Source organism: Rana temporaria, chromosome 3, assembly GCF_905171775.1.
Source record: "Rana temporaria chromosome 3, aRanTem1.1, whole genome shotgun sequence".
NCBI classification, from domain to species: domain Eukaryota; kingdom Metazoa; phylum Chordata; class Amphibia; order Anura; family Ranidae; genus Rana; species Rana temporaria.
This window is the reverse complement of record NC_053491.1, coordinates 26281646-26297448: the sequence shown is the minus strand read 5'-3', so window position 1 is coordinate 26297448 and position 15803 is coordinate 26281646. Positions and strand designations below refer to the sequence as shown.

Sequence of the window (15803 nt, the reverse complement as noted above, 5' to 3'; positions counted from 1 at the left end):
CCCACGGCTGGGCACTTAGAGGACGTACCTGTACGTGCTTGTGCCCAGCCGTGCCATTCTGCCGACGTCTATGTGCAGGAGGCGGTCCTTGTGGTTAACCGCTTGCCGACCATATAACTTAGATATACGGTGGCAAGGCGGCTCTACTGTGCAGGATCACATTCCTAGTACATGATTCCACACTTTCGCATCAGGGGTGCGCCGTGCCGCCGCCGGCCCGATCACAGTGGGGAAATGATCGGCGGGTACAGGGAAACGTAATGTCTGCTGGCACCCGCCCATGCTTCGGTACAGAGGCAGAACGGTGGTCTGCCTATGTAAACAAGGCAGGTCGCCGTTCTGTCAGCACAGAAGGCATGGATCCTGTGTTCCTGCAAAGAAGGGGGGCACCGATCCATGCCTTCCCCTAGTACAAGCACCTCCTCCACAACACTGAAACACTGGCTAGGCACTAAGGATGAGCTCCAGCGTGTTCGCACAGTCCACGTTCAGAGCCCGCCAGGAAGTCGGCACCGCGCTGCGCTAATCACAGGCAGGGAGACATTTCCTGATGCTTGGCTGCAGAGATCGGGAAATGTCTCCCTGCCTGTGACTAGCGCAGCGCGGTGACGACTTCCTGGCGGGCTCTGCACGTGGACTGTGCGAACTCGCCGGTGTAGTGTCACATTCCGCTCCCTATCACCGATTGCTCCAGAAGTGACATTCCATCGCCGCCATCTTGCTACACCCCACACTATTGCTCAGTAATGATGGAGTGTGAAGGGGGCAAGAGGACATCTTGTTGCACCCACCGGAGTTTTAGATTTCACAGTTATTTTCAGCACAAAACGGAGCTTGTATGGAGTGTTTGGAAATCCGACTGACTGTTAAATGTGAAAATCAGAGGTGTTCTGTCACATTTGAAACCATGGGGCAGATCCACAGAGCGAGTACGCCGGCGTATCTACTGATACGCCGGCGTACTTTCAAATTTCCCGCGTCGTATCGTTGTTTTGAATCCTCAAACCAAGATACGACGGCATCTGTGTTAGATCTGACAGGTATATGTCTTTGTACGCCTTCGGATCTAAGATGCAATTCTTCGGCGTCCGCTGGGTGGCGTTCACGTCGTTTTCCGCGTCGGGTATGCAAATTAGCTATTTACGATGATCCACGAACGTACGAGCGGCCGGCGCATTTTTTTACGTCGTCTGTAGTCGGCTTTTTCCGGCGTATAGTTAAAGCTGCTATTTTGTCGCGTATAGTTAGACTTGCCATGTTAAGTATGGCCGTCGTTCCCGCGTCGAAATTTGCATTTTTTTTATTTTTTTGCGTAAGTCGTCCGTGAATTGGGATCGACGCAAGTCACGTCTAAGTTTAAAAAATGACGTCCTTGCGACGTCATTTCGCGCAATGCACGGCGGGAAATTTAGAAACGGAGCATGCGCAGTTCATTCGGCGCGGGGACGCGCTTCATTTAAATGAATCACGCCCCCTAATCGCCGATTTGAATTCCGCCGCCAGAGATGCACTACGCCGCCGTAACTTACGGCGCGAAATCTTTAAGGATTCGAAATTAGGCCAGGAAAGGTACGGCGGCGTAGCGTATCTCTGATACGCTGCGCCGATCTATTTCTCTGTGGATCTGCCCCCATGTATGTGTAGCGCCTGTGTACTTTCAGTACAGGTGCTATGTCAAATTTAGAGGGGAGTGAGAGAGTTACTTTGCTCTCATTTATTATGATTCGTTAAATTGGGTTTCTGTCCGGCTGGACTGTCCTGTGGTTTCATTTTGTGTTCCAAAGTTACCGTTCCATCTTTGGATAGCAGGTGGCGCCAGAGGGGTCCAGGGAAAGGCGCCTTCTGTCAGCAACCAATCAGAGTTGTTTCTCCCTTGCGGGGCATGCTGGGGGCCATGTTTTAGGGAGTTCTGTTCCTGGTTCCAGGTACAGCACCCACCTTTAGGGTGTGCGCACATCACAGGCCCCGGCGAGATGGCCTATCAGGCCGGGGCGCACGTGCCACGCGGAGTTCCCAGTTTTGGGCCCTCATGGCCCGGAGCACCCGAAGCTGCAAGGGGGCCCCAGTGACTTACTGGGTCCTTACACTTCATGAGGAAGATCCCAAGCGAGTTGTGCTGTTCGGTGGGGAGTCAGTCTGAGGTGAGCCCGGAGGCAGGCAATCCAACAGGGCTTAGACGATCCATCAGGGATCACGGTGACCGTACACTGACAGTTTGCTTGATGGCAACCTGTTAGTCGGTGACCAGATGGAAAAGCTACCTGAGGGAGATTCAGGCAAATTGTATTAACTGAAAGGATTCGCTCTATTTTCCACGTTCCTGAGTACCGACATGTGGCAGAGGTCTCACTACTATTCCTAATTCTACTAGAGCTAAGTCGGTGGCAGAGACTTGTTCCTTTCCCAGAAGTTCTGAGTGATACTCTGGCTGCCAGGTCGGTGAGAGAGGCCTGTCCAGGTACACTATACCCACTCTGGCTGGAATTTCGATGTGAGTTAAAGTCCCATTGGAGGCAGGACTGCTTCCGTTATCCATAGGCCTGAATCTGCAAATTCTCCTTTCACCAACCTACTTCTATCTACCTCAAGTTTACTGTTTGCCATGTTGGGCAAGTAAATAAAGCACAGAAAATGACACCCTGCAGTTTGGACATTCCGTTACTCCATCATCATCCCTAGACACATCTCAGAGGTAACATAATCATGCCGTCCCAATCTAACCAGTGGCTCCTGAGGGGATAGCGCTACATAAGGTCAGCAGGTTTGCTGCTGCTTTAAAAATGTAACATGTAAACAGTCCGTCAGATTTCCAAATACTGTATTTAACCACTTAACGACCGCCGCATGTACATATACGTCCACAGAATGGCACGTACAGGCAGATGGGCGTACTCGTACGTCCCTGCCTTTCCACGTGTCGGGGGTTTCTTTTGGGAAACCCCCCCCCGCCCCGGTACATGCGGCGGTCGGAAATCGTCTGGAAGCGATCCGGGATGAGGGGGCGGCTATCCGTTTATAGCCGCCCCATCGCAATCGCTCCCCGGAGCTGAAGAACGGGGAGAGCCGTATGTAAACACGGCTTCCCTGTGCTTCACTGTGGCGGCTGCATCGATTGTGTCATCCCTTTTATAGGGAGACACAATCGATGACATCAGACCTACAGCCACACCCCCCTACAGTTGTAAACACACACTAGGTGAACCCTAACTCCTACATCGCCCCCTGTGGTTAACTCCCAAACTGCAACTGTCATTTTCACAATAAACAATGCAATTTAAATGCATTTTTTGCTGTGAAAATGACAATGGTCCCAAAAATGTGTCAAAATTGTCCGAAGTGTCCGCCATAATGTCGCAGTCACAAAAAAAAACGCTGATCGCCGCCATTAGTAGTAAAAAAATTAATAAAAATGCAATAAAACTATCCCCTATTTTGTAAACGCTATAAATTTTGCGCAAACCAACCGATTAACACTTATTGCGATTTTTTTCCCCCAAAAAATATGTAGAAGAATGTGTATTGGCCTAAACTGAGGAAATTTTTTTTTTTTATATATATTTTTGGGGGATATTTATTATAGAAAAAAGTTAAAAATATTGAATTTTTTTCGAAACTGTCGCTCTATTTTTGTTTATAGCGCAAAAAATAAAAACCGTAGATGTGATCAAATACCACCAAAAGAAAGCTCTATTTGTGGGAAAAAAAGAACGTCAATTTTGTTTGTGAGCCACGTCACCCGACCGCGCAATTGTCTGTTAAAGCGACGCAGTGCCGAATCGCAAAACCTGGCCTGGGCCTTTAGCTGCATTTTGGAACAATCTGTGATGGGGAGCCGAATGTGACAACACACCAGAGCTCATCCTTACTAGGCACAAAGTAAACCCTTTGATCGCCCCTGATGTTTAACCCCTTCCCAGGGCAGTTTTTTTCATGCGGTATAGCAGCGCTATTTTTAGCGCTGTACCGCATGAAAAACGCCTCAATGTGAAAGGGGCCTAATGGTGGTATATTTATTATAGCAAAAAGTAAAAAAAATTGAGTTTTTTTTATTTATTTTTCAAAATTGTCGTTTTTTTCTTTTGTTTATAGCGCAAAAATTTAAAACTGCGGAGGTGATAAAATACCACCAATAGAAAATCTATTTGTGAGTAAAGAAGCCTAAATTTTATTTTGTTACAGTATTGCATGACTGCGCAATTGTCCGTTAAAGCCAATGCAGTTCCGTATTGCAATCGGTCAATTGAAGAAGCTGAAGATAGAAGCTGATTGGCTACTATGCACAGCTACACCAGATTCTGTATGCTACAGTTTTAGTAAATCTCCCCCATTGTGTAAAAAAAAACATAAAAAAAGAAAAATAACCCAAAAACTATTTTATACAAACTTTTTTTCCTTTTTCCACAAGCTTAGGAAATTGTTGAGAAGAACACGTGTGACTGTGAAGCCATTTGTTTGCGTTCTTTTGTGTAATTCTTACTTGATGAATTTGTGCTTTGTTAATTGTTTGAGTCTTGTGTTCCCTACCAAAAAATGATCTCATGGACCGCTTGGCTGGGAACCGCGTACCATATTTTATAAGGTGTTATGGAGCTTTCATCTTTTCTTAAGCATTCTTTATTACATACTAAGCAATGTGCTTCAGCATGGCAGAAATAAGGGTTCGGGGTGTTTTTTTTTTTTCTTCTTTTTTTTAAGCGTAAATCTATTGAGATTCTAGATGCAACTGCAAGTAGTTGACCTCTATTGGACCTTTTTTTTTGTTCACTCTGCCCTGGTTCACACTGGTAGACATGTGCGGTTTGTTCCGTTCTGAATTAACCACTTTAGCCCGGACCATTTTGCTGGTCAATGACCGGGCCACTTTTTGTGATCGCTTTAACTGACAATTGCGCGGTCGTGCGACGTGGCTCCCAAACAAAAGTGACGTCCTTTTTTTCCCACAAATAGAGCTTTCTTTTGGTGGTATTTGATAACCTCTGTTTTTTTTTTGCGCTATAAACAAAAATAGAGCGACAATTTGGAAAAAAAAAGAATATTTTTTTGCTATAATAAATATCCCCCAAAAATATATAATAAAACAATTTTTTGCCTCAGTTTAGGCCGATACGTATTCTTCTACATATTTTTCGTAAAAAAAATCACAATAAGCATTTGATTGGTTTGGGCAAAAGTTATGGGCCCAGATTCTCAAAGGACTTACGACGGCGCAGCGCCATGTACGCCGTCGTAAGTCCTAATCTGGCCCGTCGTATCTATGCGACTGATTCTTAGAATCAGTTACGCATAGATATCCATTAGATCCGACAGGCATAAGTTTCTTACGCCGTCGGATCTAAACTGCAATTTTTTTTTTGCCCGCTAGGTGGCGCTTCCGTCGATTTCCGCATCGAGTATGCAAATTAGCTAGATACGCGAATTCCCAAACGTACGCGCGGCCGACGCAGTAAAGTTACAACGTTTACGTTAGGCTTTTCCCTGCTAAAGCGACGCAGTACAGAATCGCAAAAAAATGCTCTGGTCACGAAGGGGGTAAGACCTTCCAGGGCTGAAGTGGTTAAAGGTGTAAAAAAAACAAGTTTTAATTGCCGTATATACTCGAGTATAAGCCGAGTTTTTCAGCACATTTTTGTGCTGAAAATGTCCCCCTCGGCTTATACTCAGGGCTGGACTGGGACAAACATTTGGCCCTGGACTTTATCCAGACTGGCCCACTTTGACAGGTTTCTCCCATGGCGGCCGGACAACTCCCGCCCCCCCCCCCCCCGGCCACCCTCTCCCCCTTCACTAGCCACTAGCCGTTCTACTTTATTAGAGTAGAACGGCTGGTACTGGTACTCTTATAGGCAGTACCAGTGGGGAAGCTAGACATTATTTCTCCCGGGGCAAAGAATCAGTTTGGTGCCCCCCCTTATGGGACAAGATTAGGCAGAAGTGAGAAACTCCCAGGCCATAGCTCTTGAGTCAGCTGTCTGTCCCCTCCCCCCATGCTCCTCTGTCGTCGTCCCTGCTCCTCCCTCTGCTTCTTTGTTCCCCCCAGGTGAGCGCTGCGGGGAGGGAGAGACAGAGGAGCAGAGGGTGGCGGCGGTCCACTGTCACTGAAGCCGGCCCACTGAGCCATCGGCCCACCGGGAAACTCCCTGTTGTCCCAATGGCCAGTCCATCCCTGCTTATACTCGAGTCCCCTTTTTGCGCCTGATCTCCCAGATTTTGGGGAGGCGGTACAATCCGGCTGTAGGTCCCCTGGACCCCAAGCTTGGCACACATGTAGCCCCACTCTTCCTCTACACGTGTGCAAAGTTTGTTGTCCAGGGGACCTACGGCCAGGGAGCACCAATTTTTCAAACCCGGGCACCCCTTCCATAGACTCCCATGTTAAACGTCAGTCTAGTCATTGGCACAGTGAGGCATGCAGATGGACACCCTAGGCTTATACTCGAGTCAATACGTTTTCCCAGTTTTTTTGTGGTAAAATTAGGTGCCTCAGCTTATATTCGGGTCGGCTTATACTCGAGTATATATGGTATTGATAGTTTATAAAATAGAAGTGAACAAAAAAAAAAAAAAAACGGTAGGGAAATAATTGAATGGAGGAGAATATAGTTGAGGTAAATTTAGACCCCTTTCACACTGAGGCGGTTTTCATGCGTTTTATTGCTAGAAAACCGCCTCCCAGTTTATAAAAATAGAATTTTCGGTCATTTTTTTATTTTTTTGGCAGAAAATAAAAATCCCAGAGGTGATCAAATACCACCAAAAGAAAGCTCTATTTGTGGGTACAAAATGATAAAAATTTAGTTTGGGTACAGCGTAGCATGACCGCGCAATTGTAATTTAAAGTGCAACAGCGCTGAAAGCTAAAAATTGGTTTGGGCGGGAAGGTGTATAAGTGCCCTGTATGGAGGTGGTTAAAGTGACATGTCACTGTCGTCAGCGCCCCCCGCTTCTCATTTTTAATGTGCCATGTCATTTTGCTTAGGGCCCCAGGGAGGTCAGGATCGGCACTGGCTGTAGAGCTCTGACCACTTTCCTTTGGCACTAAACCTAGCAGAGATCAACTGTTCTACAAATCAGCATGTTGTTCATATTGTTCCCTTGTCCGGGGCCAGTATACGACCAGCACTGGTGAGTCAGGGACTTGTTTACGTTGTGTGGTAGTCTGAGCAGGCAGCGTGGTTTGCTATGTGTATGTAATAGAGATGAAGAGTAACGCAAGTTTTATGTTTTATTGGGCACGTGCTTCCAAATTCTTTTTGGCAATTACAGCGAATGCAGAAAGCATGCAAGGGCAATTAGACAATGTTGTGTACATAATATATTAAGCGTTGTTGTGAGTAGACTTTCCAAGCCTCGGTTTTCTGACCAGTTTTGTGTACAAATTGCCGAATTCTTAGGCCGCGTACACACGATCATTTTTCGGGTTGTAAAAAAATGACGTTTTCAAGGGTCTAGAAAAAACAAAGGGCCAGATTCACAGATATCTGCGGCGGCGTAACGTATCGTCTTTACGTTACACCGCCGCAAGTTTTCAGCGCAAGTGCCTGATTCACCAAGCACTTGCGTGTAAACTTACGGCGGTGTAACGTAAAGCCGTCCGGCGCAAGCCCGCCTAATTCAAATGGGGCGTGTACCATTTAAATTAGGCACGTTCCCACGCCGAACGTACTGCGCATGCTCCGTTTTGAAATTTCCCGCCGTGCTTTGCGCGAAATGACATCGCCCCTACGTAATGTTTTGAATGGCGACGTGCGTTACGTACTTTCGTATTCCCGGGCGACTTGCGCAAAAAAATTAAAAATTTGAAATTCGACGTGGGAACGACGGCCATACTTTAACATGGGCTGTCTATTGTTACACCACCTCAATAGCAGCCGTAACTTTGCGACGCGACTAGCGACGACGTAACGAACGTGCGTACCTTCGTGGATCGCCGTAAACAGCTAATTAGCATACCCGACGCGGAAAACGACGCAATCTCCACCCAGCGGCGGCCGAAGTATTGCATCCTAAGATCCGAAGGCGTACGAAGCCGTACGCCTGTCGGATCTTGCCCAAATGCCGTCATATCTTGTTTGTGAATTACAAATTAAGATACGACGCGGCAAATTTGAAAGTACGCCGGAGTATCAGTAGATACTCCGGCGTACTTATTCTGTGAATCTGGCCCAAAGTTTTTTCAACCCGATCATTAAAACGGCCTTGCCTACACACGATCGTGAAAAAAAAATGCTCTAGCAAAGTGCGGTGACGTACAACACGTACGACGGCACTATAAAGGGGAAGTTCCATTCGGATGGCGCCACCCTTGGGGCTGATTTTGTGTTGGTAAAAGACGATTTGCTCGACGAGATACAGCGTGATGAATGTGCTTACTCCATTACGAACGCTAGTTTTACCAGAACGAGCGCTCCCGTCTCATAACTTGCTTCTGAGCATGCGCAAATTTTTCTCGTCGTTAAAGCCTAGCCTACATTTTTTACAACCCGAAAAAAGACAACCTTAAAAACGTTGTTAACCACTTAAGCCCCGGACCATATTGCTGCCTAAAGACCCAAGGGGTTTTTACAGTTCGGGACTGCGTCGCTTTAACAGACAATTGCGCGGTCGTGCGACGTGGCTTCCAAACAAAATTGGCGTCCTTTTTTCCCCACAAATAGCTTTCTTTTGGTGGTATTTGATCACCTCTGCGGTTTTTTTTTTGCGCTATAAACAAAAATAGAGCGACAATTTTGAAAAAAATTCAATATTTTTTACTTTTTGCTGTAATAAATATCCCCCAAAAACATATATACATTTTTTTTTCCTCAGTTTAGGCCGATACGTATTCTTCTACCTATTTTTGGTAAAAAAAAACGCAATAATCGTTTATCGGTTGGTTTGCGCAAAATTTATAGCGTTTACAAAATAGGGGATAGTTTTTTTGCATTTTTATTTTTTTTACTACTAATGGCGGCGATCAGCGATTTTTTTCGTGACTGCGACATTATGGCGGACACTTCAGACAATTTTGACACATTTTTGGGACCATTGTCATTTTCACAGCAAAAAATGCATTTAAATTGCATTCTTTATTGTGAAAATGACAATTGCAGTTTGGGAGTTAAACACAGGGGGCGCTGTAGGATTTAGGGATCACTGTGTATGTGTTTACTAGTGTAGGGGGGTGTGGCTGTAGGATTGACAACATCGATCGAGTCTCCCTATATAAGGGATCACTCGATCGATGCAGCCGCCACAGTGAAGCACGGGGAAGCCGTGTTTACATACGGCTCTCCCCGTTCTTCAGCTCCGGGGAGCGATCGCGACGGAGCGGCTAAAAACAAATAGCCGCGCCGTCGTCCCGGATCGCTCCCCGAGCGGACCCGACCTCCGCATGTACCGGGGGGGCTCCCGATCGGACCCCTCACCCACGTCTAGCAGAGGACGTACAGGTACGTACATGTGCCTGTCCGTGCCATTCTGCTGACGTATATGTACATGAGGAGGTCGGGAAGTGGTTAAAAAATAGAGCATGTTCGAATTTTTTTTTGGACTTTTTTCAGAACCCGAAAAATGCTGTGGAGCCCACACACGATCTTTTTTAATGACATAAAAAAAAAAACTTAATTTTTTACAACCCGAAAATTGATCGCGTACACATGACCATTTTCAATACGAGAAAAATGCAATTTTTTTTAATTGGTCGTTAAAAACGATCGTGTAGGCTCCAGAGCATTTTTCTCATTGAGAAAAATGGGCATTAAAAATTTAGAACATGCTCTATTTTTTCTCGCTTATCTCGTCATGAAAAACGGTCGTGTGTAGGCTTTAACGATGGGGGAAAAAATGTGCGAGCTCAGAAGTAAGGATGAGCTCTGGCGTATTCGCATAGAACACGTGCAGAGCCCGCCAGGAAGTGTGCACGGCGCTGCGCTAATAACAGCCAGGGAGACATTTCACGATCCCTGCAGCCGAGCATCGGGACAATGTCTCCCTGGCTGTGATTAGCACAGCGCCGTGCACACTTCCTGGCGGGCTCAGCACATGTTCTATGCGAACACGCCAGAGCTTATCCTTACTCAGAAGCAAGTTATGAGAAGGGAAATTTGCATAATCAGCCCAAATGGTGGCGCCGTTCGAATGGAGCTTCCCCTTTATAGTGCCGTCGTACGTGTTGTACGTCACCGCGCTTTGCTCGAGCATTTTTTTTCACGATCGTGTGTAGACAAGGCAGGCTTGAGAGGAATCGCGTCGAGTAAAAACATCGTTTTTTTCCATGACATGAAAAACGGTCGTGTGTACGCGGCATTAGATCTTGTACACTGTATTTGTCCTATAACATTTCTTCTGTGTTAGGAAAGTGAGGTCAGCCTTTGGGTCGGGTTTGCTTTCATTGGCGAGGTAGTTGTAGCCACATAAATGCATTTGTAGAGAAAAAGAAAGTTGAGTAGTATTGTTTTTCCTGACGAGATTCTTGGCAAGATTCTCTTGCCAGCATGCGCTCTTCACATTCGATGCCGTCGCCACCATCTTGCTTCACCCTACCTATGCCTTGGAAGCTACCGTGCATGCGTCAGTCATTTCGAGCATGCGCGGGTTTCCATGGAGAGGTAAGTATACAGACGCTCGGGTTTCTCGGCAGGAAAACACTGACGAGAATCTCGCGACGAGAAAATAAAGAGCAGGTTCTGTATTTTTCTCATCAAGATTCTGTGCAGTACACACGCTCGGTTTACTCGGCCTCGTACACACGCTCGGTTTACTCGGCAAGAAAGCTCTGCCAGCAGTTTTCTTGCCAAGAAAACCGTGAGTGCGTACGAGGTTTTCGGTCTCATTCGCATGAGGAGTACTCCAGAATACACCCAATGTGAGGGCTGTGTTTGCCCACATGGGGATGCACAGGTATTCCGTGCCTCCTCGTGTAGGTAGTCCAATTCATGTCTTTTGAGTTGAGGTCAGGACTCTTGTCTTTATGGATGTTGGTTTGTGCACTGGTCCAAATCATTCGGTGGAGGGGATTATGGTGTGGGGGTTGTTTTTCAGGGGTTGGGCTTGGCCCCTTAGTTCCCGTGAAGGGAACTTTGAAGGCATCAGCATACCAAGACATTTTGGACAATTTTCATGTTCCTAACTTTGTGGGAACAATTTGGGGATGGCCTCATCCGGTTTCAACATGACCCCCTTTTATAAGAACCATCCTACTGTCCACGTACCATTGATTAAATCATGCCCTAACACAGGGGTTGACAAATTTGCTTGGAATCTAGGAGCCAGGTAAAAAAGTTAGGAGCCAGAAAACGCGCCCCGTCCCGACGAGCTTGCGCGCAGAAGCGAACACATACGTGAGCAGCGCCCGCATATGTAAACGCTGTTCAAACCACACATGTGAGACCGCTGCGCAAATACGGCATGACAGAAAGTATTGCAACGATCGCCATTTCATTCTCTAAGGTGTTGGGATAAAAAATATATATAATGTTTGGGAGTTCTAATTAGAGGGAAGAAGATGGCAGTGAAAATAGTGAAAAACAACATTAGAATTGCTGTTTAACTTGTAATGCTTAACTTGTAATACCAACGGCCACCACCAGATGGCGCCAGCTCAAAAAAAAAAAAACAATTTTTTTTTTTTTTTGCCCCCCTTCCAATTCAAGTCGCCAGGACCCTATTTCTATTTTCTGGCGCCCGGGATTTGTCGAGCCCTGCCCTAACACATTGGTGCCCAACTGTTTAACCACTTCATTACTGGGCACTTAAACCCCCTTCGTGTCCAGACCAATTTTCAGCTTTCAGCGCTGACGCATTTTGAATGACAATTGCGCGGTCATACAACACTGTACCCAAATTATATTTTTATCATTTTTTTTCCCACAAATAGAGCTTTCTTTTGGTGGTGTTTGATTATCTCTGTGATTTTTTATTTTTTTGCGCTATAAACAAAAAAAGACAGAAAATTTGGAAAAAAAACACAATATTTTTTACTTTTTGTTATATTAATATGCCATTTTTTTAAATATTTTTTTCCTCGGTTTAGGCCGATACGTATTCTTCTACATATTTTTGTTAAAAAAAAAAATCGCAATAAGCGTATTTGATCGGTTTGCGCATAAGTTATAGCACCTACAAAATAGGGGATAGATTTGATTTATTTTTTACTAGTAATGGCGGCGATCTGCGATTTAAATTTTTTTTTGCGATGGACATATCGGACACTTTTGACACAAATTTGGGATCATTCAAATTTATACAGCGATCAGTGCTATAAAAATGCACTAATTACTGTATAAATGTGACTGGCAGGGAAGGGGTTAACACTAGGGGGTGAGGAAGGGGTTAAATGTATTCCCCGGGTGTGTTCTAACTGTGTGGGGGGAGGGGGGTGACTGGGGGAGGTGACCGATGCTGTGTCCCTATGTACAAGAGACACAGATCGGTCTCCTCTCCCTGACAGGACGTGGAGCTCTGTGTTTACACACAAAGCTCCACGTCCCTGCTGTCACCGCCAATCGCGTGTACCCGACGGACATCGCGGCCGCCAGGTACACGCATCGGCTTCCCAGCGATGTGTCGGCACAGTATTTACCCGCTGCGTGCCCGGGTAAAGCACAGAAAAAGACGTCCAAAGACGTCCACTCGGCACTTGAGATCCACGCTATAGACAAAAGACGTCCACAGCGCGGCTCTCAAGTGGTTAAAGAGCGAGGGCCATTTAAGCGACTTGGGAACCAGTCGCAGGCCACAATAAGTGGAGCAGGCGGATGGCAGGTCCGTGTCTGCTCTGCATATCCAGAGCAGACACGGACATAGCCCACTATACTCTATGGAGGCCACTTTACTTTTTTTTGCGGATCGGATTGCAGGTAGGCGGCTGTAAACGGACATCAGCCTCAGAGGGGAATGGAGGGTCCGATTTGGGTCAGATTGACCGTGTTGAGGTTTACCTGCACCGCACCTTTGGCTTTCCTGTTGGATAGCTGCACTTTGCCATAGACTTCTATTATATTCTGCAGGTGTGGTGCACTGTCAGAAAGCCAAACAGCCCAGTAACAACTGTATATATATATATATATATATATACCGTGATTTTAGTAATAAACTTACCTTTAATAACAGGGGGCCAGATTCACATAGAACTGCGGCGGTGTAACGTATCGTAGATACGTTACACCGCCGCAAGTTTTCATCGCAAGTGCCTAATTCACAGAGCACTTGCGATGAAAACTACGCCGGCGGCCTCTGGCGCAAGGCGGGCCAATTCAAATGGGCGTGAGCCATTTAAAATAGGCGCGCTCCCGCGCCGGAACTACTGCGTTTCTTAACCCCCGCCGAGCTTTGGGCGCCGTGACGTCATTTTTTCGAACGGGGACGCGCGTAGTGTAATTCCGTATTCCCGGACGGCTTACGCAAACGACGTTGATTTTTAAATTTTGACGCGGGAACGACGGCCATACTTTAGACAGCAATGCGTTTGCTGACTAAAGTTAGGGCACCTAAAACGATGACTAACTTTGCGACGGGAAACTAGACTAGCGGCGACGTAGCGAACGCGCAAATCCGTCGTGGATCCACCGTAACTCCTAATTTGCATACCCGACGCTGGTTTACGACGCGAACTCCCCTCAGCGGCGGCCGCGGTATTGCATCCTAAGATCCGACAGTGTAAAACAATTACACCTGTCGGATCTTCTGGCTATCTATGCGTAACTGATTCTATGAATCAGTCGCATAGTTAAAACAGAGATACGACGCCGTATCTCTTTTGTGAATCTGGCCCAGTATTCTATTCTATCCCAGAGCAGGAGGTCGCGGGCCACATCAGAGGGCTTTGCGGGCCACTGGTTGGGCACCCCTGTCCTAACATAAGAACGCCACCAATCAACATGCACCCCCACTTACGAGTTTTATCTATATGTATTAGTTCTGGGCGGATGATGGTGCCCTTGTTGCCACTGGTCTACCTGATAGTGCTTTTGTTTTCTCTACCAGTTTAATATACAGATGCTTTATATGTTCATCCTTGTATCCTGCCATATATCTCATTCGTTTTTATGATCTTACAGGTGAAAATAAAATCCCGAAGGAGCGGTTGAGTTGTGTCTGTGTCGGCAGCCATGGAGTGGGATAAGCCATCAGTTTGGGGGTCTCTGAAACAAAAGACTCGTCCTTTATTTCAGAACTTATCAGTCAAGCGTACCAAGAGAAGCTCGCGTAAGATCTTAGACATCCAGAAAAGGCACCTTACTGATCGGATGAGCGTCTCCGTGCCAAATATGATGGAGATCGGATGTACCATCGAGGAGGAGACGGATTATACGGACTGCACCATTGAATCTACCTCCATTTCAAACAGCCATTCATCTCCGGTAATGTCCCACAGACAGTACATTACACATTCGAAAGAAAGCAGTTCCTGGCTACACGAAAACAGAGTCCATATGGAAATTACAGTTACAGATACTGATCTAAAAAATTCAGACTCCGAAACCAAAGAAGACCAAATGGAGGACGATGACAAATACGAAGATAAGAATATATTGGAATTTCTACAGAGGGAAGTCATGTCGGACAGCTTGAGTGATAAGAGATTTGAGGTAATGGGGTAACGGAGCACTTTAAGTTTACTAATACTAGAACTTTTTCTTGTTCTTTGGTTTTGGATGGAGTAGGTAATGGTCAAAACTAGGGTTGTCCCGATACCACTTTTTTGAGACCGAGTACAAGTACCGATACTTTTTTTCAAGTACTCACCGATACCGAATACCGATACTTTTTTTTAATGTCATGTGACAGTGGTGGTGTTTTTTTTTTTTTTTCCCACACAATTTTTTATTTTTACTATTTTTTTTTTTTTTTACAGTGATTTTTTTCTTGATTTTTTTTTTAGAGGGGGGAGGGGGGTAGTGATTGTCGGTGTTTTTGTTATTATTATTGTTATCATTTACATTTTATTTTTTAAATTATTTATTGCAATTTGTTTTTCTTTTTTTTTTCTTTTTTTAATCAGCCCTGTTGGGGGGGGGGCTTTGGTGAGATATCAGGGGTCTTAACAGACCTCTGACATCTCCCCTTTAAGACAGAGAAAGGGACTAAGGACACAGATTCCCCAGTCCCTTTCTCTGCAGCCTCAGCTGAAATGAATAGCGAGAAATTTTTCTCCATTCACAAACTGAAGCATCGTAAACATAGTTTACGATGCTGTTATGTGAATGGACAGAGTCAGTGATCACTGACACTGTCCATTCGGAAAAGGTAGGAGCCGGGTTTAGCGGCTCCTACCTCCGCTCTCCATCCTGACGAATTGAGGGGGGAGAGCGACACGGAGGGGGGGAGAAGACAGCAGGGGGAGAGCGGCACGGAGGGGGACAAGAATGCACAGGGGGAGAGCGACACGGGGGTAGAGCGGCACGGAGGGGGACGAGAGCGCAGGGGGGGGGAGCGGCACGGAGGGGGACAAAAGCGCACAGGGGGAGAGTGGCACGGAGGGGGACAAAAGCGCACAGGGGGAGAGTGGCACGGAGGAGGACAAGAGCGCACGGGGGGAGAGCGGCACAGAGGGGGGCAAGAAAGCACGGGGGGGAGAGCGGCACAGAGGGGGACAAGAAAGCACAGGGGAGAGCGGCAATGAGAGGGAGAAGACAGCACGGAGGGAGAGCGGCTAGGAGAAGACTTGTAACTCCCCCCACCACCCGATACCTGACTGCCCAGGTATCGGGTGAAGCATCGGAGCATTTCAGCCTAGTACAAGTACTCAGGAAATGCTCTGTATCGGTACCGATACTAGTATCGGTATCGGGACATCCTAGTCAAAACCTCAGGTTTACGGAGAA

General features: G+C 46.4%; 1 protein-coding gene across 2 annotated transcripts in view; it reads left to right on the top strand.

Annotated features, from left to right (window-relative positions):
* MCTP2 (multiple C2 and transmembrane domain containing 2) overlaps nucleotides 1–15803 on the top strand; it is a 329446-nt gene that overhangs the window by 81626 nt on the left and 232017 nt on the right. For both annotated transcript variants that reach the window (XM_040342357.1, XM_040342356.1), the window contains exon 2: nucleotides 14037–14567. In XM_040342357.1, coding sequence (XP_040198291.1) covers nucleotides 14088–14567 — 480 coding nt within the window. In that variant the 5' untranslated portion in view covers nucleotides 14037–14087. The remainder of the gene's footprint in view (nucleotides 1–14036; nucleotides 14568–15803) is intronic.